We start from the raw sequence: 26,585 nt of genomic DNA, 5'->3' as shown, positions 1-26,585 counted from the left end.
TCACTGTGAAGAACTGATTTCCAAACTGGGAATTCTGATCGGAATTCCACCTCGCTATAGTGAAGGCAGAGATGATGCACATAAATCACAGGTGGGACGGGAGGGGAGAAGGTGGATTACAAACAACTATTTTCCAGGGTCTGAGGGGTTTGATGCACCAACAAGTCTCATGATACAGGCGTCCTGGAGTCCTGCGGCAACAGCACTGTTGCAGGTCCTTGGCGGGGAGCGGGGCGGGGGGTAACTGGGTGAGTCACCGGGCCGGAGCTCTGCCAGGGGCAGGTTCTACAGTCTTTGACTGGATTCGTTTAAGGTACCCAGGCATTAGAACGCATTGATTGGGAGAGCGAGTGTAAGCTCTGACTTGCAAGCCCTAAGATGCAATTCTGGAAAGTCTAAATTCTTAGCGTAGAATCACTGCCCACATCACGTCGATTAATATGAAAACCCTGAATCCCTGCACATTACAAAACTCCGAGCCAAGAAAGCCGGCGTCTGAAAGGTCCAGCCTCACGTGCCGAGGAAGCTCGCGGTGACGCAATCGGTACGAAATCTACAAGGGGCGGTGGGAGACTCTCGGCACCCGCCCCTCCCGTCTGCCCCTTCGCCAGCCAGCTTCGGCTCGGCGCCTTTCTCCTTTCACCCATCGGCTGGTTTCGACCCCGGCAACGGCACGGCCAGGTGTTCCTTTCAATCTGCACCTCCCAGGAAGTTTGTCCCCCTCCGGCACCTCCCAGCGCCGCGCCCAAAGTGGCTTTATTTCTGCTCGCATGCCGAGGTTCGCTGTACCCGGGGGCTTCCCCGAGAGGCCGCCATGCCACCGGCGGCTTTCTGATTTCATTAGGGACAAGGTCTTCCTGGCCCTTTGCCCTGACTCGGGGGTAAACGCTCCCCTTGTTCCCTCCCCCATCTTCTTTAAGACCCTCCTACACGACTCCGCGCTTCTCCCCGTTTTTTCATTACAAAGCGTCCAACCTGTTCATTCTAGGGCCGGTTCCTCGGGAAAGGGGCGGAGCCTGGGAGCCAGGGCGGAGGGCGGGGCGCGAGGCTCAGGGGCTGCAGTGCGCATGCTCGGCACGCCGAGGCTGGGCGGGGGAGCGGAGCGGAGCGGCGCCCGGGTGGTTGTGGGAGGAAGGTCACGGAATCCTGGGCCCTCGCGCTGAGATGTCGGGCCTGGAAGGGAGAGCGCTGGTGGCTGGGGGTTCACGTTTCCACGCTGGCAGGGAGGGGGTACGGAGGTGTAGGAATGAGGGGGGCACGAGGCGGAAGAGAGCCAGCCTGTCCCCTCCGTCGCTCTGGCGCTTCGTGAGGGTGGGAGCTGCCGGAAGCGGGAGGAAGGGCACAGCCGCACTTCCGCCCGGGTTGGGGTGAAGGCGTCTGGAGGCTGGACGCGGCTCCCTCGCTGGCGGGTGGGGGTGGAACGGTCTCGGTCGGAGGGAGTGCGCAGGCGCGGCACGAGGCGAACGGGGCCGCCCCGCGGGGAGGGCGAGGCGCTCCGCGGTTGAAAAGGCACCGGAAACCACCGCCGCCCTCCGCGCCCCACGTGCTGCCATGGCCCGAGTGAAGTCCTTTAACGCCAAGAGGGGGCATTTCGAAGCCACCGGTGAGAAGGGGACCGCCTAGACTGGGACCGTCGGAAGGCGGGGCCCCGCCTCGCCCACGTCAGCCGAGTGACGGGCTTTGGGCAAGTCGCTTTCCCTCTTTGAGGCTCAGTGTCCGCGTCTGTAAAACGGGGGGCTCCATTGGACACCCTGGTTTGTTTCTTAAGGCTTTCAAGACCCTGCTCCGAGGCGGCGCCTTTCGCCTCCCTCGGCCCCACCCCCGTTTAGGTTTTAAATAAATAGGACTTAATAAACGTTAAGGACGTAATGTAATATATTGGACTTAAATAATAAACGTATTAAGCCGCTCTTGTGGACAGTTGGTCATCACGCATTTATGAAGGCGTTGTGGGCAGCGCGGGGGGCGTTAAGAGAGGCCGGAAGCGCACCCTGCTCTCCCGGAGCTCGGGCTATGCAAACTACTCTGTAAAGGCGGGGTAGAAGCCGGATAAACGGGGTGATGAGCGCAGGGAAGGCGCCGGCATTGAAGGCCGCCTGGTAGAAGGTGGGACCTTGGATGCGATGGGAGATAAGCCTGCCGGAAGGGTTCGGGTTGAGGCCTCGCCTTGCTCAGCCTCCCCAGGAGGTCATTAAAAGCACGAATCAGAGAGCAGCGGCCGGCTCGGGTAACGAGAACTACCCGGGCCAAGGGTGGTACCGGCGCCGCTCTCCTGAGTGATGACTTAGCACCCCAACCCCTCCGATCCCTTACTCATTCAGCACCTTACGGGGCCCTAGAAGTGAGAGGAAAGCGCGGCGGTCCAGGGTGACCCCGGCGCCCCACGCGCTCCCCGTCGCCCTTGCAAACCGCTAGCAGGCTGAAAAAGCGGATTATCGCGGCCAGTGGAGCCGCCAGGGCGGGCCTCGGCCAAATTCGGTCATGACCCGGCCCGATCCAGCGATCGAACCTGTTTGAGTGTGAGAGCCGCCGCCCGGGTGTGAAAGGCCTTAGACGAGTTGGCATTTGCCATGTGTGCGAGAAATAAGATGGCACCGCCGTGCCCGCCTCCTGCACGCGTGGATCACATAGCGCAGCCGGCTGAATGTTTGGTTAGTCCTGGAATAAGCGCCCGCTAACGCCTCTCGTTAAATTATTGATATCGAGGGCAACCTGTGTTTTATGCCTTGTAGCGCCACGGAAACCCAAAGTGACCCCCAGAAAGGACGTGGAGATCAGATCCACCCTGCAGGAGCTGCTCATCTACCTCGTCTTCCTAGCGGACCTCTGCATCCGTAAGTACGCGGGCGGGGGGGATGGGGACGCGGGGAGGATGCCGCGCCCCCAGGTGAGAGGGACCACGCGTCATCGTCCCGCCGGCTCAGAGGGCACCGCTTAGCGGAGCCGGGCTCGCCCCGCCTTGTTTTAAGGGGCAGCTCCTGGCCCCGGACAAGGATGCGCTGGGAGCCCCGGCGAGAGGGGGCAGATTCACCGCCACGGTGGGGGGCCCGTGGGGGGCCGCCCGACTCTAGACAGTGGCTGTGTGAAGTGGCTAGATGGATGGTGGGCGGCGCTGGCCAGAACGGATGCCTTGGTCACTGGGATCGCCTTAGGTGGCTCCTGTCTCCCGGCCAGACCTGCCACCTCGGTGTAAACATAGGCGGCCTTCCTCAAAGAATACAGAACTGTAAAGTGAACAGGTTTGATTCCAGCTAGATGGAGGAGGAGGGGGTGGGGGAGGATAGGAGGAGCCTGAATTCACATCCCAAACAATATGGCATTTTGCTGTTTAATTGGGCTAACCCCATAGAACGGGTATCATTTCGCAGGAAGCTGGATTTTCAAATACTTTTTTTTAAAACAAAATTCTTTCTCTCTAGTGACTTTTGGGATGGTAAGCTCAAATATGTATTACTTGAACAAGGTTATAGAAACCCTCTTTTTGGAAACTTCTGTACCCGGGGAAGAGAGAACCAACTTCAAGTCTGTTAGCACCATAACTGAGTTTTGGAAGGTAAGGGGAAAGGGAAGAAGCGCGTACATAGCACCTACTATGTGCCAGGCACTGTGCTAAGCACTCGACAAGTATCCTCCTGCTTGGTCCTCACAACCCCTCTGAGTTAAGTTATCCCTCGTTTACAGCGGAGGCAAACAGATGTGAAACCACTTGCCTGGGGTTGTACAACTAGTGTCTGAGGCTAGATTTGAACCTGGGCCTTCTTCACTCCAGGCCCAGCACCCCAACCACTGCAACACCTGCTCTCATGGATTACATATGTATATATATAATCAGTTTTCATATGATATATGAACCTTCCCCAGCTCCTTTAAATTACTACACTAATCCTGACCTGATCAGGTTCCTTAAAAAAAAAAGCGATTTTATTCTCACTTTATCTGGAAAAGGGTGTATTGACTGCATGCCGGGATATATAGGGTATGCCCTGAAATTGGAAAGTACTTCTATATGGGCATCATTAGCCACCAGTCTGGGCCAGGTAAACAAAGTTATGGAAGAAATTTCTCATCTCTGAGTTCATGTGGTATATAACTCCTGCAAAAAAATTATTTACCACGACACAAAACTTACAGTGATAAAAACCTAGGTTTTATTCCTGTGCTGAAGCATAAATATGGGTCTCAGAGATTAATCAATGGGATTCTGACAAGACCTCTTAGAGGCAAAATTAAACTAGATTGATAAAGAAATAGTTCTTTTCCATATTGCGATCTTACACATTCCTCATAGGCCATAAAAGTTAAAGAAAAGATAAATTCAGAATCCCAGTGCTTCCTTCAGTCATAAAAGTGGAACAAACTTAGTCAAGCAAAGTCACGATCAAGTCCATAATACATTCCCTATGGAAACAATATTCGTCAAACAGACTCGATACATAAACTAAATTAGGTTACATTTAGAAGGTTTACAAGTAGATTGATTGAGTGGGAAGATTGACTAGAAACAAAGCAGTCAGGCACAATTGAGACTCTTCTGGCTTCTAATCTAAGCTATGGTTAAAGCTTTAAAGAAATTTTCACATCCCAAGGGAAAGGTTTTGGTCTGGTGAAGTTAATATTAACAAAAAGCAGACTTTTAGTTAACCAAAATTTGTAGGAGGAATGGCCCAGAGTCCCAGATAATAAAGAGAAATAAAAGATTAAAAATCCTCACCACAACAGGAAAGAATAGTGTGAGTCTTAGGAGTCTTAGTTACGAGTCAGAAATGATCGGAGATGGCCTCAGCAGCCATCTAGTGCAGTCCCTTCATTGCCCCACCCTACAACATGTAGCTGTCAGTTGATGAGGAAAGCAACATAGGTTTCCTGCTGTAGCCTGCTAATGCGTGTGTTCTCAGGACCAAATTGTGCTGTGACCCATCCTACAAACGGTGGTTAGGTGAATAGTGGCTCGATCTGCAGTCTTAGTTTCATTTTGGCTGACAACGGTGGACATTTACAGAGTGTTTTCATAGTGTTAGGAGAGCAGACGATGTTTATTAAGTTGACGCTAAAACTCCGTACATTTCTTTTACTGTGCGTAGTTTATAGAGGGACCCCTTTTGGAAGGTTTGTACTGTGATTCATGGTATAATGCAGAGGTTTTGTATCAACTGAAAAACAGCAGTCGCATCTACTATGAGAACGTACTTCTGGGAGCCCCTCGAATTCGACAGCTTAAAGTCCGAAACAACTCCTGCATCGTCTACCCGAAATTTCAGTCTTTGATGGATGAATGTTTTGACAGATATACTATAGAAAATGAAGATCGATCCGATTTTGGCCCTAGACAGGTACCTGAGTAAGTGTTATGAAATCACACAGTGAATGTTGTTATCCTGTGTAAATTCTTAAAAGTAATTTGTTGTTTCTAGAGTATATGCCAAATATGACTTAAATACCAAAAAAAAAAAGACAGCTGCCTTTCAATACTTTAAAAAAAAAAATAAAAAACACCCTGAGGGTGGTAGGCTCTGTAGTGTAACATAACTGCTGTATTGACAAATCAAGCACCATACTTAGTACACTGCGTAAATCAGTGTTGAATAAATAATAACTGCCAGAAATCTGAAAATCAATTTAGAAGAGAGGTTAGAGCCATACAGGGGGCAGCTGGGTGGTGCAGTGAGTAGAGCACCGGCCCTGAGTTCACATCTGGCCTCAGACACTTGACACACTTACTAGATGTGTGACCTTGGGCAAGTCACTTAACCCCAATTGCCCTGCCTCCCCTCAAAAAAAAAATCTTCAATAGCTATAAAAGTTAATCACCCAATGCCCCAGGCTACTTTCTTTCTTAACACTTAGGTCCAGAACAATTAGTGGTGCAGTGGATAGAGCACCAGGCCAGGAATCAGGAAGACTCCTATTGCTGAATTCAAATCCAGTCTGAGAAACTAGCTGTGTGACCCTGGGCAAGTCACTTAACCCTGTCTGCCTCAGTTTCTTCATCTGTAAAATGAGCTGGAGAAGGAAATAGCAGACCCCTCCAGTATCTTTGCCAAGAAAACTCTAAATGGAGTCACAAAAAATTGGACACGACTGAAAAACAGTAGAAACCACGTAGAGGCGCTATGCAAAAGCAGCTCACAACAACCTATCATGTAAGTGATTTTATTATCTCTGTTTTACAGTTGAGGGAACTGAGGCAAAGGTTAAGTGACTCGCCCAAAGACGTCTGAGGCTGGATTTTGAACTCGGGTCTTCTAACTTGGAGCCCAGCACTCCATCTGCTTCTCCACTTAGCTAGAATTAAACATCTGGACCAAACTCCTCCCCTGAAACGACCACAGTAAAGACAATCTGTGTTAAAGTAATTAACCAGGTCCTTGTTTTAGGGAAAACCAAAGGCTTTAAGGGCTGTGCTTTATGCAAATTATTTTGCTGTTGAGGGTTATCTTCACGCTAGGCTGTGTGCCCTGATCTTATTGATAAAGTATTTTAAAATGCATCTTTAGGTATCTTTTGAGTTAGTAATTTGAGGGGGAAGGGATACTCAAGGTCTTTTTTCTTTCTTGACCACGCACAAACACAAAACAGCATTCAGCAGAATGCTAAGAACAAGTTTGCCCTTAAGGAATACTGTTTAAAAAAGCTATCCAGAAAGTTGGGTGCCATAAAAGTTTGGTTAAATTGTATTTTTATTATTATCCATTATATATATTTATTCCTGTATCTCTAATTCTAAAGGATGTAGTCATTACTCATTTTACCCTTCCCTATTAAAGATTATTTCCAAGTAAATGTCACTTGGCCATTGGCAGGCCAGCTGCTGAGGGAGGTCATTGACAGAGATGACGGCTCAATATACAATACACCAGAATAGTTATAGTAACAAATTCTGTGGCAGCCGAGAACTGGAAACAAAGCAGATGCCCATCTATTGTGGTGGAAGAAAGCAGTGGAATATTATTGTGCTAGTATAGAAAGACATATGGATTGAGATAGAGTAAAATAGGCAAAACCAAAAACCAGTATATACAGTGACGAAAACTGTGCGAGTGCAGGAGTAATCACAAAGCGATCAAAAACGAATTTTGTGAAATTATAAAGAATAATCCCGAGAATGCACCTTGCCTCACTTCTTTGCCGAGGTCAGGAGTCAGGTGATTTTTCTCTTTTCCTTTATTAAAAACATTCCTTATTATAAAGGACGGCTCTCTAGAAAGTTATGTAATGAGAATCAAGGCAATGTACGCATGAAATGTATCAATAAAATATTTTTTAAAAGAAATACTTTTCAATCAGACCTCCTAACCCCCATAATGTCGTATTCTTCTGTCCAATAGATGGAGGTATTCTCCTTCTGCATCATTGTCTCTTCATCACTGGGGAGTCTTTGGTGTTTATGATAATGGAGGATATATGTTCACTTTACCCATCTCAAAGACGGAGGCCAGAGAGAAGTTTACTTTCCTTAAATTGAACAGCTGGATCACTAGAGGGACCAGAGTTATTTTTATTGATTTTTCAATATACAATGCTAATGTAAACCTTTTTTGCATCATCAGGTGAGTAAATCCAGCCCTTTATTAATGTAATTTGCCTTTTAATATTGTCCATACCCTTCTTTAGAGTTGCCCGGTATTAAAACCTACAAATTTTAGATTTTAAAAGACAAATAAAATATAAACCGAAAGAACCAATTCTAGAAAAGCAAGTAAGGTAACATTATCGTCCATGAGATTTGTTTTTATATTTGTCTGTATCCTCAAAGAATTCCCAGGAACACTGTCATATATGGGCATCTTGTCGTGCTGTGTTACACACATTAAACACTCCATCTTCATGGTTCCTTCCTTTAATCCGTATCATTCAAATCTATGGGTTTCCACTGACCAGAAGCATTTACTTTATGAAGTGGATCTCTTTTGAGAATAAACAACTATTATTCATCTACATATTAAATTGCGGCAAGGACATCTAGCAACAGCTGCCTCTGAAATGCTGAAGGGATTAGCTTGGGTCTGAAATCTGGATCTCATAGAATCATTCCAGAGGGAGCCTTAGAGACCATTGAGTCCAATTCATTTTATAGGTGAGGAAACTAAGACCTAGAGAGGTTAAGTGACTCTACTAAGGTCACACAGCAATGTGTCCGGGGCATGATTTTAACCCAGCACTTCCTGATTCCAAATTCAGTGCCCCTGCACATGATACTGTGATGCCTTTCATCTCAGTTTTCTTTTTTTTTTCCCCTAGTGGGAATGTTACAGGTATACTACCAATGGGATATGAAATTGAAGTCTGCTCTGAGCTTCTAATCTTGTATGGTGTGATTTGACTCTAAAGATATAATTAAGACTGTAGGCTTTAAATCCAGTAAGAATGACTGTCAGAGATGACCCTTCCCAAGCAATCAAGATTGCAGTTGGTATTTACTTTTCCATAAAGATTAGCCATTTCTCACAGATCTAGACCAAGTAACCTTTACAATATGCCTTTTAGGGATAGGGATACAGGGTATATATTCAATTCTTGTGACACAGATGGGGATTTAAAAGAAAGTGATGCTCCTGAGAAACTTTGCTAATTAAAATTTATTGAGTGCCTATACCATAGTTACCCTTGTCCATTTCGCCCTGATTCAAGTCGTACCACAGGATGTTTAAGGGCTACCCAAGAGCTAATCAGCTATTCTAGGACAGTACACTGACTCAAACAGCATCAAAACATTGGACCTGGCACTTTTAGAATCAGAGGCAGCAGTTCTCAAAGTGTGATCTTTGGACTATACTTCGGTGTGGACCATAGGGACCCTTTGAGGGGTTCAAAACTATTTAGTAATATCGAGAAGTTGTTTATATAATCCATATAACCAAACGTTCTTTGGAGTCATCAATAAATTTTAAGAATGCAAAGGGGTCCGAAGACCAAAAAGTTTGAGAGTGGCCCTTCTGAAATAAATTTTACATAAACTGTTAGACTCAGTTGATATGTTGGTTACTTTGTTGAGCTGCTTTTTTCCCCTTTTTAAATTTTTCTTTGGCACTAAGGATAGCCCACTAGGGAGGGAAATCGAGGCATATATTCAGAAATGAAGATAATACAAAAACAAAAGATAGAAATAAAAATTTCTAAAAGAACAAATGCACCAACCCAGGGTAAGCAAATACCAAAAGAATATATGAACGCCTCAGTCATGAATAAGCCAAGTAAAGATACACGCAGAGATTGTGCTTAGTGGTTACCAGGCCTACACAACTTGTTGGGCCACTTACGGCCCTTGGGCTGCTTGCCATACGCTAAAGGATTTCTGTGGCCAGGGAAAAATGTAGAGGAAAACATCCTTTGTATGTAGAGGGAATCCTTTGGCCTGCCACAAGCTGCCATGGGCCAAGGGCCTAAGGGGCCCAAAGAACACAAGTTGTGTAGGCCCGCCCTAGAGAAACTCTCAGAGTTACTCTGGCTCTTTCTATCTGTATGGCCAATCATCCCCATTGCTGCCCAGGGGGATTAGTCTGACCAAACTGACTCCTAGAGGTTCTGAGGTATATGGCCAAAAGTCACTTAGCTCATATCTGAGTTTTTAGAACTACCATTCCAGTTAGTTTTGAAAAATGCTTTTTAACTTTGGACATTCAGTAGTTAGAATATTATATCAGAGGCTGTTTAGAAGAACTGACATAAACCTTGTGCCTCGTTCTGTAATATGCCAAGTAATTGCATGAAAACAGTATTCCCAGCACATTCATCATCTGTTGTCCGTTCCATGCCTCAAGGCCTAACAGTTTCATCCATTAAGTCATTCACTCAGAAGACACTGATTGACTATCTACTATCTTCAAAGTCTTCTGTTAGGCAGCCATGTGGTAGGAGCATTTGTGCCAGAACATTCCATTCCAGTGGCATCACAATGTGTTGGTGCTTCCAGGTACAGAATAAGCAGTGTAATGTGCCTGAGAAACAGAGCTGCTGATCCTTTAGGTTAATGTGGTCCTGAAAATCCAAATAAGGAAGAAACCCCAAATCTCTCACGTTGAGTTCTGTACTTATCTGTATATAGGTTTTCCTATATCAGTACTTGCTGAGCTAGTGTGGCGGCTAGATGGTACAGTGGTTAGACCGCTGGACTTGGGATCAGGAAGACCTGAATTCCAGTCCTACCAGGCAGGCTTGTGACTTTGGGCAATTTATTTACTCTGTTTATCTCAGTATAAAATTGGTATAAGCACAGTGCCTGCCTCGCTGGATTGTTGTAAGGACCAAATGAGATAACACACTTGAGTGCACGCACTTGGCAAACCTTATAGCACCACATAGATACTAGTTATTACTGTTACTAATGCAGAGTAAGCAAAAACTGTACCCAGGCTAATCCTGAAGCAGAGTAGGGAATCACACCCAGAGAGGCCGCATCTCAGTCTCCTACAGAGAGTCTAAAGCTAACTGTGTAATTCAGGGAATCTCAACTAGTAGAGACGAGAATGGCGTTGAGGATAGTTTGTTTTCACTGCATAATTTGTTTGTTTTCCATCGGCTGAAAACTGCGCTGATTCCATGGCATCTGGAGCTGCAATGCTTGCCTCCTTTGCCCTGCCTTTTGTTTCATATTTATAACACGGGGCAGCCACGCTGGCTCACGACCGAGTGCAGCAGTTATCTATCAGGAAATATGCTTGCTGCTAATAGAAGTTCACTTTTAAATAGCACTGTGAGATTTTTTGAAGCCCTTTCCTCCTGACAACCCTATGAAGGATGCAGTGAAGTACTATCATTCCCATACTTAAGGAAATGGTCTTGAAGAGATAAAGCAAATTGCCCAGGGTCACACAGCTAATAAGTGTCGGAGTCAGGATCTGAACCCACATCTCCTGACTCAATATTTAGTACTGCCGTGGGTTAGAGACACTGTAATTAATCACCAAGGCATACCCATAATAAATAAACCACACCAAGAACTGTGTACCTCTTATTTCACTAGTTATGTGTGTCCCTTGTACCTCCTGCTGGACTGTACAATACAACACAATAAACCTTAAGCACCTGCTATGTGCCAGACACTGTGCTAAATACTGGGAATACAAAAAGAGGCAAAAGATAGCCCCTGCCCTCAAGGAGCTTAACTCTAACGGAGCTGTGTTTTGAAGAAATGGATAGAATAGAATCTTGGTCTTTGCATACTACAGACAGTGTTTCACACATAGTAGATAGTATTTATTGACTCAAATTAGAAAAAAACATATAAACTCCATGCAAAACTTAAAACTCAACATACAAGTATGTCCAGAGACAAATATTTACAAAAGTCGCAGATTTGGAAGTGGAAAAGAACTTTGAGTCATCTAATCCAGCGCCCTCATTTTAAAGATGAAGAAGCTGAGGCCCAGGGAGGTGAGGTGACTTGCCATAGGTCATACTGGTAGCGACTGAGCCCAAATTTGAACCCAGATACTCTGTTTCCAAATCCAGCACTCTTTCGATTAACCTAGTTTATTATTGAAATAAGTTATCCTTAGATAACCCACTGGATATTTCACTAATAATGAATTAAAGTCTGAAACTCATATACAATGCTTAGAACACACAGTTACTTTTCCCAAACACAATTTTACAGACTAGTGGCAGAATTCCCTGCAACCGGAGGTGTGTTCACTTCGTGGAATTTTTACTCTGTGAAGCTACTCAGATATGTTACTTACTTTGACTACTTCATTGCTTCCTGTGAAATCATATTTTGTATTTTTATTATTAACTTCATTGTTCAAGAAATTAAAAAAATGAAAGAATATAAAAGTGCCTATTTCAAGAGTTTTTGGAATTTACTAGAGTTGCTGCTTTTGTTGGTAAGTACTGAAACTTCCTATGTTTGCATCCAAGTCATGGGAAAAGTGGGAAATGAGCTTCTGTCTCTTCTACCATTATTTAAATGGGAAGGAAAGATTTTTAGATTCATCAATTTAAACAAAGGTTGCTGGGTATATAGAATACAACTTCATGTATTGCCGTCTAAAGAGAACATTTTGTCCTTCCTGTGGGTCACTGGCAGAACAGACTCTATGGTAAAAGGATCATGACAGAGATCTGCCTTTTAAAGCACAACAGGGGCCCCCTTCTCAAAAATATTTCCTCCTTATATGATGAAATTCCAGCAGTTAGACTAAAGTCCTACTTAGATACCACATCATGACATACCAGTGACCCTGAGTTCTTGAAAGTTGTGACAGAGGAGTACAAGTTCTGGCAGGTCCTACAGTATCATGCTAGAAATAGGAAGTTTTTGCTAGGAAATGAGTGTGTGTGTGTTCCAAAGACTAAATAAATCAAAGAGGTTGGTCACTGGTTTGTCCACTGGGTGATGAATTTCTAACCACAGCAACTCCATAAGGTCATTTACTAATGCTTTGAGTTGCAATCTGTATTGCTGAAATCAGCACCAAAAATGGCAAAATCACAAATTCAAGAAATATAGAAAAGACATACAGGGATTAACAAAGTCTTCTTAAAATGTAAGTAGAAATGGATTTGTTTAATCATCATCTACTTCCATTTTAAGAAGATTTTGTTAATCCTTGTATATTTTTCTCCTCACACTTACGGTAATAGAGCAGAACACTGAAAGGATGAGAAGAGAGATAATTTGGGGACTTATGAATTTGAGGATAGGGCAAGCCTGAGTGGGACACTGAAGTGTGGGATAGCGTGGAGGCACTGGGTGCCTGGACAGTGGGAGAGGATAGAAAGGAAAAAGAATAGAAAAGTTTCAAAAAAATGGGAGAAGGGCACCAAAGACAACTTTTCCTATGACCAGCACTGGTCATTGGTGCCTACTGGAAGAAGGGAAGGGTGAAGAAGAGGAGAGTTAAGTCTTTAATTGTTGGTGATGGTCAGTCGTTTCAGTCGTGTCTGACTCCTCAGGACCCCATTTGGGGTTTTCTTGGCAAAAATACTGGAGTGGTTTGCCATTTCCTTTTCCAGCTCATTTTACAGATGGAGAACTGAGGCAAACAGTGACTTGCCCAGGGTCACACAGGTAGTATCTGAATTCTTTGCAACATATGTATTCTACTGAATTAGACATAGAACAAATAGAATTCAGTCTAAATGCTATTTAACAGTGAAGAATTTAGTCTTAATCATTGACCCTCAGAAAGCAAGAGACTGGAGAATGGGGATGATAGAAGGAACATTCTGCTGGAGAAGATGGGAAGGAATGAGATCACTTGTGTATGTAGAGGGGCTTCCCTTGTGAAACAGGTTCAGGAGATGGTGACAGTAGCTGAGTGGTGTGTGATAAAGAGGAGAGAAGACCAGTGAATGGTCTGTGTTTTCATTGGAATAGGAGGCAAGGTTCTCAGCTGAGAGGGTAGGAGAGGGGGCTACAAGAGTTGGAGGAGAAATGAAAAGGTTTAGAAAAGCCACTGTAGTGTGAATGTGGGGGTGCAAAAGGATTGCCTTGCCATGGTGAGGGCCCAGTTGAGGTTATGTAATATGAATTTGTAGTAGACCCAGTCAACACAATCTCATGATTTTCTTCAGCTTCATTCAGCATCATGTGAGTAGGAATAAAGGCAGCAGATGGTGGGAGTTACCCACGACTGAGATGGGATAAGGGAGCAAGGGACTTGAGAGGAATGTACAGGATAGAGTTGAACTGGTCCACCAAGCAGTCAGGATGGGGAGAGGAAAAACATCCAGCCAGTGCAGGGGTAATAACCTAGGAAAGAACCGAGGAATCAAAGGATGAGAGGTCACGGTGAGGACGGAGAAGAGGCTTTGAAGTTGCAAGACAGGAGAGGTGACATGACAAATGGTACCTTCCTCACTTGACCTATTCAGCCCCATTAGCTGTAATTCTCTGTTCCCCTTGAGAAGGCCATCTTCAAGAAGTGCCTCCACTTTCTTTCCTATCACTCTCCTAACTCTCTTCAGTCTGACTTCTGCCCTCATCATCCAATTGAAATTGCTCTCTCCAAAGTTACCAATGATCTAGATCATCAAACCTTAGCGGCCTTTTCTTGATCCTCGTTCTTCTTGACCTCTGTAGCCTTTGACACTATCAATCACCTTTTCTTTGATCCTCTCTTCTCTCTAGGTTTTGATGACACTGCTCTCTCTTGGCTCTCCTCCACCCCTCTCCACTCAGCTGTCAGACTGATTTTCCTAAATCACAGGTCTGACCATGTGCCCTCCCCCTTTCCTGTTCAGTAACTTCGGTGGCTTCCAATCACCTCCATTATCAAATATAAAATCCATAAACTGGCCATCTTATATGATTTTGGACCACCCTTATGTGTACTTGTCTGTGTGTAAATACAACTATATATGTAAAGCTTTAGTAACTTAATTCTACTATATAATACATAAATGTGTATGTTTATATATATCATGTATATATGCATATGTGTGTTTGAGAATGTTTAAAGGGTCGAGAGAGAGAATGGTGGAAGTGGAAAGCTCCCAGATGAAATATGAGGGAAACATGATCAAGGACTCAGGTAGAGAGGAGTTAGCCTCAGCAAAAAGAGCAGAAGAGAATGAGAGGATGGATGTAGAAGGATTTTGAAATGAGGACTTGGGGAGATAAGGGAGCTTCTGACTGCTGGCCTCTTCTCAGTAATTAATTAGGAGGCAGAAGTATGAGGGATGACAGCGGGAGCTTGAGAAGATTGAAAACATGATGAGTAGAGGATAACGATTAAGAAAGAATTTCCATATAGCAGTGAGGGACCAGGTTAGATAAGTTTCTAGGAGACGCATAACATGGTTACATCACATTCTCCAGCAGCCTGAGTTTGGCAGTCGAAAACGAATAGTGTAAGTAACTTAAGGTTAAAGATTAACAAGGGTGCACAATAACAGGAAGGCAAGGAATTCAAAAGCACAAGACAGTGAATAATTGAACTGGTTACAGCTAAAGGCTCACTCTCATGGAAGGAAGAAGGTAAGGCTGGAGCAGAGGTAGTGGACTGGTGGAATGAAGAGGGATCAAACACCTGGAAGCCTCTGTGAGGACAAAGAATAGACTTAGGAGGAATAAAGCAGAGGGAGAAGACACAAGGATAGGAGATTATGATCAGAAGAGAATTTCAGAGTTCAAAGATCATGGAGGTTTAGGTGATGGTGAAGTCTAGGGAATGACTACTACTACTCCTATGGGTGAGTATGGGTTTCTATTTTCCTTCCTAAACAGCCTTATTTAAACAATTGTTTCCTCTCATTCTGTCCCCTTTCAAAATTATGATTGAGCCATTTACTTGTTTTTTATAGACACATACAATTCATACTTAAAATGTGCACTGCAGTGGATTTGAAGTTGGAAATTCTCATCTAATTTTTATCGTCCCACTTAGCTGTCCCTTTCGGCCATTTCAATCAATATATTCCGTACATTGCAAGCATACCATTTACTTGGACGGCTGCTAGAAAAAACTCAGGAATATCCAGACTTCTATTTTCTTGCATACTGGCAAATTCGTTACAATGACATGGTTGCTGTTAATATCTTCTTTGCATGGATTAAGGTATTCTTATTTTATTCCATCGAAGTTTTTAAAGCATCATTTAATAATACAATTATAGTTTTATGACCAAAAAGTCCTGAAGAAAACAAAATTTTCTAATGTTAGACAATAAGTTAGAGGCAGGTTGGCCTCTAACTTAGCTTCAGTACAGTTTGGAAAGATTAGATGCTCGTAACTAGCTTATATCCAACATTACAGAGCAAATTTCTCGGGTTTTTTCCATCTAAAAAATTAAGACTGCTTCCCTTCTTCTTTGGGACAATCCCAAGAATTAAAAACTAGTTAGTAGAATGTCTGAAGCTCCCTCATGTGGTGTAATGGAAAGTTCATTTACTAGAAATCAGGAACCCGGAGGTCTGACATAGGCTTTGCCACTGGCTTTTTGTGTGAATGGCATTGGGTAAGGCATTTTTTCTACATGGATTTCAGTTTCCTCCTTGGTAAAATAGGAAGATTGAATCAGATGATGTCTAAAGTCCCTTTCAGCTCTAACATTCTGTGGTCTATGTGTCAGGCAGTGACTGAGCATGTTACTATTTAGAGGCAACTCACTTCAGAAAAAGCATTTGTATCCTACTGGGCTCCCTCTTCCCATGTCAGACTCCTTTATTTCTTGAAATCTTTCTCTCTCCAGATCAAAAAATCCAATACCACCAAAATAGCCCCTGCTTGCCTTGCCAGAGGGATAAGGAAGGAAGAAATGAAATGAACATGTGTTTCTTGTATCTACCAGACATGCATGCTCCATCCATCCCATCCTCTGCTTAGCCATGAGTAAAACTTGAGGTTAAGCATCACAGAAAAACATTACGTCATGGCAGATAGAACTAGAAAAGGAAAATATGTAGACAATATGTATTAATGGAAGAAAAGTCCTTCTTTAAAGATAAATACCTTCGAAAACCAGGCATTCTTTTTGAAGGAACGTGAAGATCCTAGGCCAATTGTTTTCCTTGAGCTTAACATTTCCCTAGCATTATTTTGTAATGGTTTTTACAGGGTGAGAATCAGGAGGAAGCAGGAAAATTAACCTTTTTGGGAACAGCCTCTTACACAGAAGTGAAATACCTATAAAGTTATCTAAAAGTCACCTAGTCTAGCACAATGTGCAGCAGCCTACCCTCCCTTAAAGCCAACACTTCTTTTAGCACTAATATAATGCTGACAGCTTATTTTCAAATTATTTTTCACTAAGAAAATTTTGCTTTTGGCCAAAACAAGCTTCATTCCTGCAAGGTTCTCTGTCTTACCAAAGACCTTGATACTTGTCGCCAGGATAAGCACCAGTTTATCAAAAGAAATGTAGTGCTGAGTTGAGACCAAGCATCGTGAAGAGATATAAAAGAAACAAGATTCAGTCCTGTCTCCTCCAGTTTATAGACCTAGTGGGTGACACTATATACGAGTGTTAAATATCACCAAAGCATCCATTATCTGCATCCTGATACTAGCAAGCCTTTGAGTCTCCTCTAGTTTCCCTTAAGCTCATCGCTTGATTTAAATACAAATGTCTTATAGAACTGATTAAACTTTTTGTTAGGAGTTACATTTCTTGGTGCTCTCTGTCCCATTCCAAACCATTCTCTTCTCTTTCAGATATTCAAATTTATAAGCTTTAATAAGACAATGTCGCAGCTGTCAACAACTCTCTCCCGCTGTATCAAAGATATCATAGGATTTGCCATCATGTTTTTTATAATATTCTTTGCTTATGCCCAGTTAGGATATCTTGTTTTCGGATCACAGGTTGACGACTTTTCCACTTTTCAAAATTCTATGTAAGCTCTTTTTAACAGAGTAAATATAATTCTAAATTTATTATTTCTGGGAGGGTGCAAAGGTCTAAAAACTTTGGGTTTTGTGGGTGGTGGTTGTACTTAACTAACTTCAGTTTTACAATATTTAATGTCTGACTAGCCACTGAACTCAGAAACAGCAGGATCCCAGGACATAGCACTGTTCCCCAAACTTTGAGATCAAGAATGTCAAATTAGGTTTTCAAAAGCAACAGCCAGGTGTATTGGTACACCTATTTCCATAACACAGAAAAGTTTACCTCATACTTTTCTCACAACCACCCTTTGAGATAATCTAATATATTAGATGAGACTAATCCTCAGAGCAAAAGCTGAAGCCCAGGCCATCTTATTTTAGGATTAAGTTAGGAACCATTTCAGGAGAGGAGAAGGGATTGTCTTTTTTAAACTTTCTTTCCCAGTTTGCCTAGCCCAGTATTTTTATATAAAATGAATAAAGTGTCAGAAGTAGTTTCTATGGCAACTTTCCCTAGGGAACAGAATGTTTTCCTTCAAGTCCCCATTTTTGGAATCCTCACCCCCTGCTCATTTTGAGTTCAATTTTAAATAACCACATCAGTCAGGATCAGGCAAAAGCTAGATTATGTCCAAAAATTTTAAAGGCACTGAATACTCTTCTGCATTCCAGGCAAATTGGTCTGTTGGCCATTCCCTCAACTCCACAATTTCATGTCTCTCTGTATTTGCACGAATTAAATTGTTCCCCAGGCCTAGAAACACAACCCCTTCTCTCTGCTGCTTCTCATAATGCTGAGCTTCCTTAGCAGCTTAGTTCATATGCCATTTCCTATGTCAAATCTGCCATGATCCTGTTAGTCCATAGGGATCTAAGTCCTCAAATTATTTTGTATTTGTGTAAACGTTCCATGCCCCCTAGCAGGATTTTGTCTTACGTTCCCATCACGTAAGTACAGTGTCTCTCTTAGTTCAGTGCTCAATGAATTGAAATCCTTACAGAAGCATTAAATCCAGGGTTTTATTAAATAGCAAGCTTGCTTTAATCCTTAAAATAGGACCCAGTATATTTTTTAGAAAAAAACTGATTCACACACAATTTTTTCAGGAAATTGTTTATTGTTTAAAGGTTAAGAAAATTCAGATAGATTGAAGATCTTGGGACTATACTACTACCATCTTCCCATTCCCCACTCCATATCTTACAAGTTACTGGATAGAATTGAAACAGGTTCCTTATAGAAATCTTGAATAACTTTGTTCCATTTTCTTTTATTGAAGTACAAGCATATGTAACAGTGCCCCCAAACAATACTCTTGCAATAGTGTCATTAGGACATAGCTACACTCCTATTTAACTCTGTCCCTGGCTACTCTGGCTCTCTATATAAATCTGGTTTTGCTTAAAGTAATACTTTCATGAAACCAATTAATAATGTTAGGCAGAGTGTGCCAGTAGTAGCATGATATAGTAGAAAAGGCACTAGACTGGGAGCCAGGCAACTGGGATTCAAGTCTCATCTCAACACTTGCTAGCTTGGGGTCCTTGGGCAAATAACCTACTCTTTGGGGTTCCACATTGGACTCAATCCTATCTACGGTCATTTCCATCATAAGCAGTCATATTGCGTTTTTACTATTCCTCCCTAGGGAGAGATGCTCTAATGGTCTAGCTAAACCAGAGATCCAGAGAAGAGGGTGAATTGCTGTTTTGATTCCCCAGGCTCTGTGTGATTCCTCCTGGATTATCAATCAAACCCTCATTGTGTTTGGTCTTGCTCTGTTCTGCATACAATTAGAATACCTCACCTGAGGTGAGAATATTAGATGGTAGTTTCAGTTGAGAATAACTGGGGAATGAAGCCATGGCTATCCCTCTGTCCAAAAATCTGTACCCCAAAGGCAGGAGGAAACAGTCTCTTGCCCTCCTAGCCAAAGAGGAAAATACCTTTTATTTGGGAGTTATTTCTCTGATTCTCTGATTTATCTAGCTCAGCATTTCTCTCCACTTTATATAGATGTATTAACAATCTTAAAAATAGAATAAATCCCTTTGTCAAGGATAATTCAATACCTGGCACATAGTAGATGTATAATTAATGCTTGTTGACTGATTCAAGACAAATCCAACCTAGAGACACAGAGAATTAAAATTCCAGGGAACTACTGTTCTGTGACTTCAAATTTTCTAATGAGGTAGTTTATTTCCTTAGTGTCTAGATTTTATTCTTCCAATGTTGTTCACCCTCAACTTTGTCTTACGTTCAAGAAGAGACAAAACTTTACTCTGTTAACCGACAAGAGTATCAGAATACCACTGAAAAACTTCTTCCTACATTTCTCTCTAAAATTAAATATATATGTGATACACATACACAAATATATTACATTCCTGACATCATTAGGAAATTTGGCAACCACAAATGCAGATCCTCATCAATACGTTCTTTACATAAACTATGAGAATAAAAGGGAACTTTGAGATTGTCTAGTAGTCCAATTCTCTTGTCTTACAGATTACAGCAAATTGGGTTTAAGAGTTAGGAATTCCTAACCTTAGTTCGGCTATAATCTGGTTAAGTACGAATGAAGCAATGAATAAATGAAAAAGCATCTACTAAGCGTTATGTGCCAAGTGCTGGTGCTACAAATAGAAAAACCTCCCTGTGCCTTTTCTGCATATACAATGGCCATAGTCTAAATGCTTTTATAAAAGGAACTTTTGTAGTTAGTTTCTGGCCTTGTGTCAACACAAAGCATTTACATCTACAAGGAAGAAAATAGTTATAAATAGGTTATCAGTAGATGGTAAAGGTCTGTGATGCTCATTGTAACTAAATTCTAGAAAAAGCAAAGAAATGCAAACAACCAAGGAAACAAACTAAAAAAAAAAGGTTTAGGGCTCAAGGGCCCAAGACTACTTGATGTAGAACCTGGAGTGTTAGAAAGCCTCACCACTGTCACAGGACTCAGTCTTTAGAAGGGATTGGTGGGGAATGGGGTCTTGAGGCCTTGACCATAAATAAAATTCCTCCAGGCCCAAGGCTTCTAAGTTCCAGCATCATATTTCAACAGCCAGTTGGTTGGATTCTCTTATGGCCACCCTTTCAGGCATGCACTATTCCTTCTTATTCCCTTCCATATCCCTCCAGATCAATGATTGGGAGTTAACACGCTGTGAGACCTAATTCCTTAAAACATTCCCCTTAACACATTATCTTGTGCAACTAGAAAATTTTGAGATAGCAGTAATCCCCCCACCTCCCACCCCCTTCCTATGAGATGCTTTGGATTCCTTTTTTTTTCCCCTAACGTTTTTCTTTTTAAGATTTACACAGTTTCGAATTGTTCTGGGAGATTTTAACTTTGCCAACATCGAGAAGGCCAATCGGGTGCTGGGACCTACTTACTTCATCACTTTCATCTTCTTTGTATTCTTTGTCCTGCTGGTAAGGGTGCTACCTGTGCGGTCTGTCCTTGGCCCCAATAGCTTGCACTGAGAGAAAAATCATGAAATCGTTAATTTAAAAAAAATGCCGCAAATCTCTCATAATGAGAGCCTGCAGAGTCCACCGCCATTAACCTGTACCAGTGTCTCACAGCATGGCAGAATAGGGGCAATCCAGATTCCTTAATTCAAAGTCTACATTTATCAGGTCGTGTGACCTGAGAAAATCAAACCACCTTCCTAGGCCAGATACTTAACTACAGGGGGAAGGAATAGATGAAAATCTATAAGCATCATTTGAGTTTTGGGGAAGAGAAGCTCCATTAGTTCATCTTACCATTGGAGTCTTTAGGTATTCTTCTGGCGTTTGTCAGAGACCCTAGAACCAGTGAAAGTTAGCAGATACAATCATGATGTAAGCTGAGCTCATCCCGTTCCAAATAATCAAGGACTGAAGAGCGAAGGGCCTACAAATGTCCACGCCCAGACCACAAACGCCTCCGGGAAGGGAAGCATTTCCTCAGATGTGCCAGAAATCAGCCGTTCCAATGAGGCTAACACCACGCACGTTAACGGAACAGCTATGGAAAACCCTCTCCTTCCATAGCTACAGGCTTCTCTTTTCACCACTCAGTCTACTCTATAATTAAGATGCTAAGAAACCTTTGGGTTGTTCTTTCAACTTACTAAAATTAGCACTTGTCAAAGCCACTCAGATAATCAGATTAATTTCTTGGACTGCTTCTCCACAGAACATGTTTCTGGCAATTATTAACGATGCCTATTCTGAAGTGAAAGCTGACTATTCCATTGGTGGGAGCCCAGAATCGGAGTTAGCAGTCCAAATCAAAAAAGTGAGTAAAACTAGCTTAGTAAGACCACAGGATAAAGACCTTCAGTTTTGTGCCGTGGTTTGAATGGTTATTTTTCCCTTGTCATGTTTTCTGTGTTATTTCATTAAACTTGGTGAAATCTGCTTAATTCTCACAGGGACACAAAGTTCATAGCAATCAGTAAGGGGAAAGCCATTGGGGTCAATGAAAGACGAAATCCTAGCTCCTTGTATTTTTCTTGCATCACATGCGCTTCCTCAATTGTAACGTGCTGTGGTCTAAACGTACCCATTGGTACCCTTACTAACAATGCTGAAAAGTACAACTGTCGATGTTGGATTGCAGACTGGAAATGACCCTACCCAGGGGACTCCTAGCCCCAATTTCCCCGCATTAGAAAACAGTAAGATGTCCAACAGGGGGATAATGGGGTAGAAAAAGCACTTGATTGTCATTTGGTTATCTGAATGCCAGCTATTATGCTATTAGATACCACATTTGGGCAGCTCAGTATTGAAAAATATCAGAATTTTCCCTTTTTTTTTTTTTTTTTTGCTTCTGATCATGGTAGGGACACTTTTCAGATTCCACGGTACAATCTTAATGGTCATAATGTAAGTTAAAAAAATAAAGCCTTTTTTAATTAAAAATATTCCTCTCCATTTATACCCTCAATGCTCAGCCATCACTCTCCTAAGCTTAGTGTTTCATGACCATAGTGTGAAAGACAAAAAACCAGAGTACAGGGACAATTACTAGATAAAAGGGCAGACAATGGCAGATGGCTCTACAGAGCCTTAACAGTAAAGCATTTCTGTATTTTTATTTAATCGTATTACACTCTCACTAGGTTTTTTTTTTAAAACATCAAACTCTCTTATATTCAGAGTTTTACCAGGACCATGGAGAAATTAAAACTAAAGAAACCCCAAAGAGAAGACCAAGACAAAGTGTAAGACTTCATATTGTTCTTTATGTTTCAGATGTCATTTTAATGTTTAACTTTTCAGAGTTGGTATTGTTTAGTCACTGAGTCATGTGACTATGACCCCATTTGCGGTTTTCCTGGCAAAGATACTGGAGTGGTTTGCCATTTTCTTCTTTGTACAGATGAGAAAACTGAGGCAAACAGGGTTAAGTTCCTTATCCAGGGTCACACAGCTAGTATCTGAGGACAGATTTGAATTCTGGTCCTCAGTCCACTATGCCACCTGTCTGCCCCAACTTTAAAGTGGTATATAACAAGGATAAGCTTTTGACTGCTAGGATCACAGATTCCAAACCACTGTCTACATCTCCAGGTGTCTGCTTCAAGAAGTGTCCTAACATTCTCAAATTTAATTTACACACATATATGCATAAAATACATGTAATACACATGTGCATACACACACAGTAAGACTCCTAATAATCTCCCCCACTGAAATGTAAGCTTCTTGAAGGCAGAGAATTCTTTTTCCCTTTTTCTTTTATCCCCAACGACCAGCACAGTGCCTCGCATACAGGAATGTAGAAGTCCTTTAGATTTCTAAATATTTAATTGAAAAGCTTTCATTAGCTTTCATGAAAACCCTTGAGAACTGGGGACAAGAGGTGGATAGAAGTGGAACATAACACTGTAAAAACAAATTGTTTTCTAACTCCCAAAGCTTTATTTTAGCAACCTATCCAATTGCACAAAAAGTGCTTCCCCTCCCCACCAACCTCCATAGCTCAAGGCCCTACATTATGTATATACTAAATATATATGTATACTAAACTGCCTGTAATGATGCTTGAAATGCTATTGCCCCACAAAACATTCTGTGCTTCCTTTCTTAATATATATAGATATATAGGTAAGGACAAGCGAATATTTTATTCTCACTGTAAAATAATTTCCTTCTACCTAAGTGGTTATGTGATTTGGCATTATTTGACCCTCTATTTCTCCATTTTGTATTAATTATAGGAAGGAGAGAGAGACAACTTTCCAGCCCAGAGGAGACTTTGATGAAAAAGTAGGACTCCTTTTTCATAAACAATCTATGGTCGTTGTAATATAATTGAGTAGTAAAAAAATTTACTTGAAAAGTTTTTTAAGCATTACTGCATTATCAATGTCTCCATCCAATTACAATGTTTTCTAGACGCCTTCTAAGCAGAACTACCTCTCAAGCTTACAGTCGTGCCACGTATGAAAAAGCTCGTTTAATATATAAAAGTTTTAGCACGTATGTTTTTCTTTAACTTAACAAGGAAATTGAAAGTGCAGACCGGATGAAGAAGTGGAAAGAGAGGCTTGAGCAAAAGTATTATTCTTCAGAAATTCCAGATGCTTATCGGCCTGTCACCCAAGAAGAATTTCGAGAGTAAGTGAGCTCTTATACTTTATAGAATTTCAGAAAACCAACAGATTTATTAGCACACTGTGGCATGTAGATATTTTGGTAATAAGAAGGAAGAGGCCCCTAATTTTTTTTCTTAAACCAAGAATTAAGTTTGAATGGAATCCTAATTCTTCTGATACATTTTTACCACAGTCTCTAACCTCATTTTATAATTAGCTAAAGTAAAAATCGCCCATGGATATATAAAACAACTAAGACTTGGCTAGACCATATTTTTAACTGGAAGTCCCTAAAGATGCTATTCACAGATTTTACACTCTACACTCTCCTCTCCACCAATTATCTTCCACAGGACTTGGCCATTCAATTACTGAAAAAAGAAAATATAGTACCTTCTATAGACTAACCCACAGTGAAAGTTTAGACTCAAACCCCTAATCCTTTAGCATTACTAGGACTGTAATCATCTCAACGGGTGTCAGTATGGTGATATGGGCTGAGAATCTTTGCCCCCACTAGCACTAGACCGTTGATTCTTAAACAGGTTGCTTTTTCCTTTTTCTTGGATTGTTCATATGTTGACCTCTTAAGGTGCCATCTGTCTCTCAAAATGCTTTGGGTGATCATTCAGGAACTTCCAGAACTCAGCTGTCCTGCTTATACTTTAGGTGCTATAGCTTCAAACTGTGAAGGCTATTTAGGGGAATGGTATTCTTTTCTTCCAAAGAGGTTGTCTGTCAGGTATGGGCTTTCTTATAGTAATGACTCAAGTCACCTCACTACATACTCTCTTTCAAATTCTGTTTTAGACTCTTTTTATTTGCAGTAGAGCTAGAGAAGGAATTGCACTATGTCAGTACAAAATTAAACAGAGTGATGAGAAGGATTTCTGCTACAAAAACATGACAGATGTGCAAGCAAAGGTAAGATCATACTATGCCATTACATCAGCTTTCTTCTACACCACTCAATTTTATCCTTTTTTACTGCATTCCCACCTTTAATCCCCTTCAATCTGAACTGTTTAAAGAATTCTATTAAAAATCTAATAGTCTGGCTGTTTCTAAAGTCCTTGTCCTTTCACCAGGTCCTTCAGTAACACTCCTGGATGGGAACGTCATTTGCCAAATCTTAGGGGCAAGTAATGCTATGGCAAGGTGACGGATCTCTCAGGAAGAGCTTGGGCTGAACCCTGCGTCATCAACGAGCTTTAGGACTCTGGGCAGATCACTCTAATGTCCCTCCGACTGAAGTTTCCTCATCTGTAAGAAGGGGATGCCAACACCTACCGCATGGGGTTATCCTTAGAATCAATTATCTTTAAAAGAACTGTTGTGAGAACTCCAGTGGATGAGACAGGAAGGAGCAGCTGAATAAATAAGGCCAGAAAGTTTAAGCTTTTTTCCCAGGCATAGTCACTAAGAACCAATTCAATTCTCTTTCAGTTAGATCATGTATTAATTTTTCTTAAGCCACTGATCTCATATATTTACTTCTTAATGCTCATGACTCTAGAAAGCAACCAGATACTTCATATACAAGTGTCTCAGCCACATTTTACAGTTTGATGAATCTCTGGGCAAACACAAGTATAAAGCAGCATGTCCTACATGGCAGTGTGAATAGTTTGAGAACACTTCAACGCTATTTCTCCAAAAAATATTAAATTATATGTATGTATATATGTAAAAAAAGACACATGTGTGACAGTGCTTGAAAAGCAGGTTTGATTAGTCCAAAGTTGTTCTGCTTCCCACCCCCACACCTAGTTTGTTGGGGTAATCCACATATTCCCCCCATCTCCAATCAGTATGCTTTCAGTCCTGACAATACATTCCATATCCATCCCTTCCCCGGCCCCCTCCCCGATCCTATGGGCCAAATTAATTTGGGAAAAATTAGTATTAAAATTCTTCCAAACCTAGAAACTCATTTGGCCAATCTTATAAAAAGACTACTTCTCAAAGCTCTTGGTTTGCCTGATACATGTTTGGTAAACTACTTTCAAAGATTTTGTGGATAATGGCGGTAAGAGTCTCAGGGCATGGGTCATGTTGAGACTGAGCAGTTCCGTACCCCATGGTGAGCAGTCACAACTTTGCCAGGTACGAAGTAGCAGTATGGTATTTCTGAAATCAAAAGGAAACTTCTACTCCCACCCCAGAATTTTGTGACAAACTGCACACAGCGCATATGGCTAGGGCTCACCCAAAACAATCACCAGCAAATGCTAGGGCCTGACTATACTGCAATTATTTTTTTCCAAAGGCGAAAATCTAACTTTTGAGTATTTACATACTAAGACTAGTCACCACTTTCAAGTTATCATTTTTATAGCTATTAAACAGCACGAGTCTAAAGCCTCCAATGATTGAAGTTCAATTCTAGCAACTACCATCAAACCTTCATTCTTTGGTTGATTAAGGAGAATTCTTTTGATCTTCCCAGTCAAAATCTGCTTCTAAATTCTAACAGTTAAAAGAAGGCTGCATACCTTCTTCCAAGAAATCCAGAGTGGAACTTTTTCTTTCCACACCTGTTGCCATCAACCCTATATTGCTTAAGGCAACAATCCTGCTGCCATAGGGTTGTAGGTCTGGCTTATTCAACCAAGAGTAAACTGAGCCAGGGCTTCATGTCTGAGGACATTATATGCCATTTTTTTAATACCTGTTGGAAAAATAGGAAGCCATTACAATGAC

General features: G+C 42.0%; 1 protein-coding gene across 1 annotated transcript; it reads left to right on the top strand.

Annotated features, from left to right (window-relative positions):
- Positions 1 to 1,551: 1,551 nt before the first annotated feature.
- On the top strand, positions 1,552 to 24,887 carry PKD2L2 (polycystin 2 like 2, transient receptor potential cation channel). The gene is made up of 14 exons (XM_036750663.1): positions 1,552 to 1,603; positions 2,733 to 2,834; positions 3,420 to 3,553; positions 5,082 to 5,338; positions 7,326 to 7,547; positions 11,594 to 11,822; positions 15,330 to 15,500; positions 17,097 to 17,278; positions 20,601 to 20,721; positions 21,473 to 21,574; positions 22,441 to 22,505; positions 23,505 to 23,553; positions 23,792 to 23,904; positions 24,710 to 24,887. The coding sequence occupies exons 1-14, from the start codon at positions 1,552 to 1,554 to the stop codon at positions 24,885 to 24,887; spliced, it is 1,977 nt and encodes a 658-aa protein (XP_036606558.1).
- The last annotated feature ends 1,698 nt before the right edge of the window (positions 24,888 to 26,585 follow it).

The sequence above is a fragment of the Trichosurus vulpecula genome, chromosome 3 (assembly GCF_011100635.1).
Source record: "Trichosurus vulpecula isolate mTriVul1 chromosome 3, mTriVul1.pri, whole genome shotgun sequence".
Lineage (NCBI taxonomy): Eukaryota > Metazoa > Chordata > Mammalia > Diprotodontia > Phalangeridae > Trichosurus > Trichosurus vulpecula.
The sequence above is the reverse complement of the archived record's forward strand: the minus strand, read 5'-3'. Positions and strand labels throughout refer to the sequence as shown.

Coding starts and splice junctions, on each gene's coding strand:
- PKD2L2 (XM_036750663.1), top strand. CDS start 1,552: ATGGCCCGAGTGAAGTCCTTTAACGCCAAGAGGGGGCATTTCGAAGCC. Junction 2,835..3,419: donor CCTAGCGGACCTCTGCATCC/GTAAGTACGCGG, acceptor CTTTCTCTCTAG/TGACTTTTGGGATGGTAAGC. Junction 22,506..23,504: donor AGAGAAGACCAAGACAAAGT/GTAAGACTTCAT, acceptor TATTAATTATAG/GAAGGAGAGAGAGACAACTT.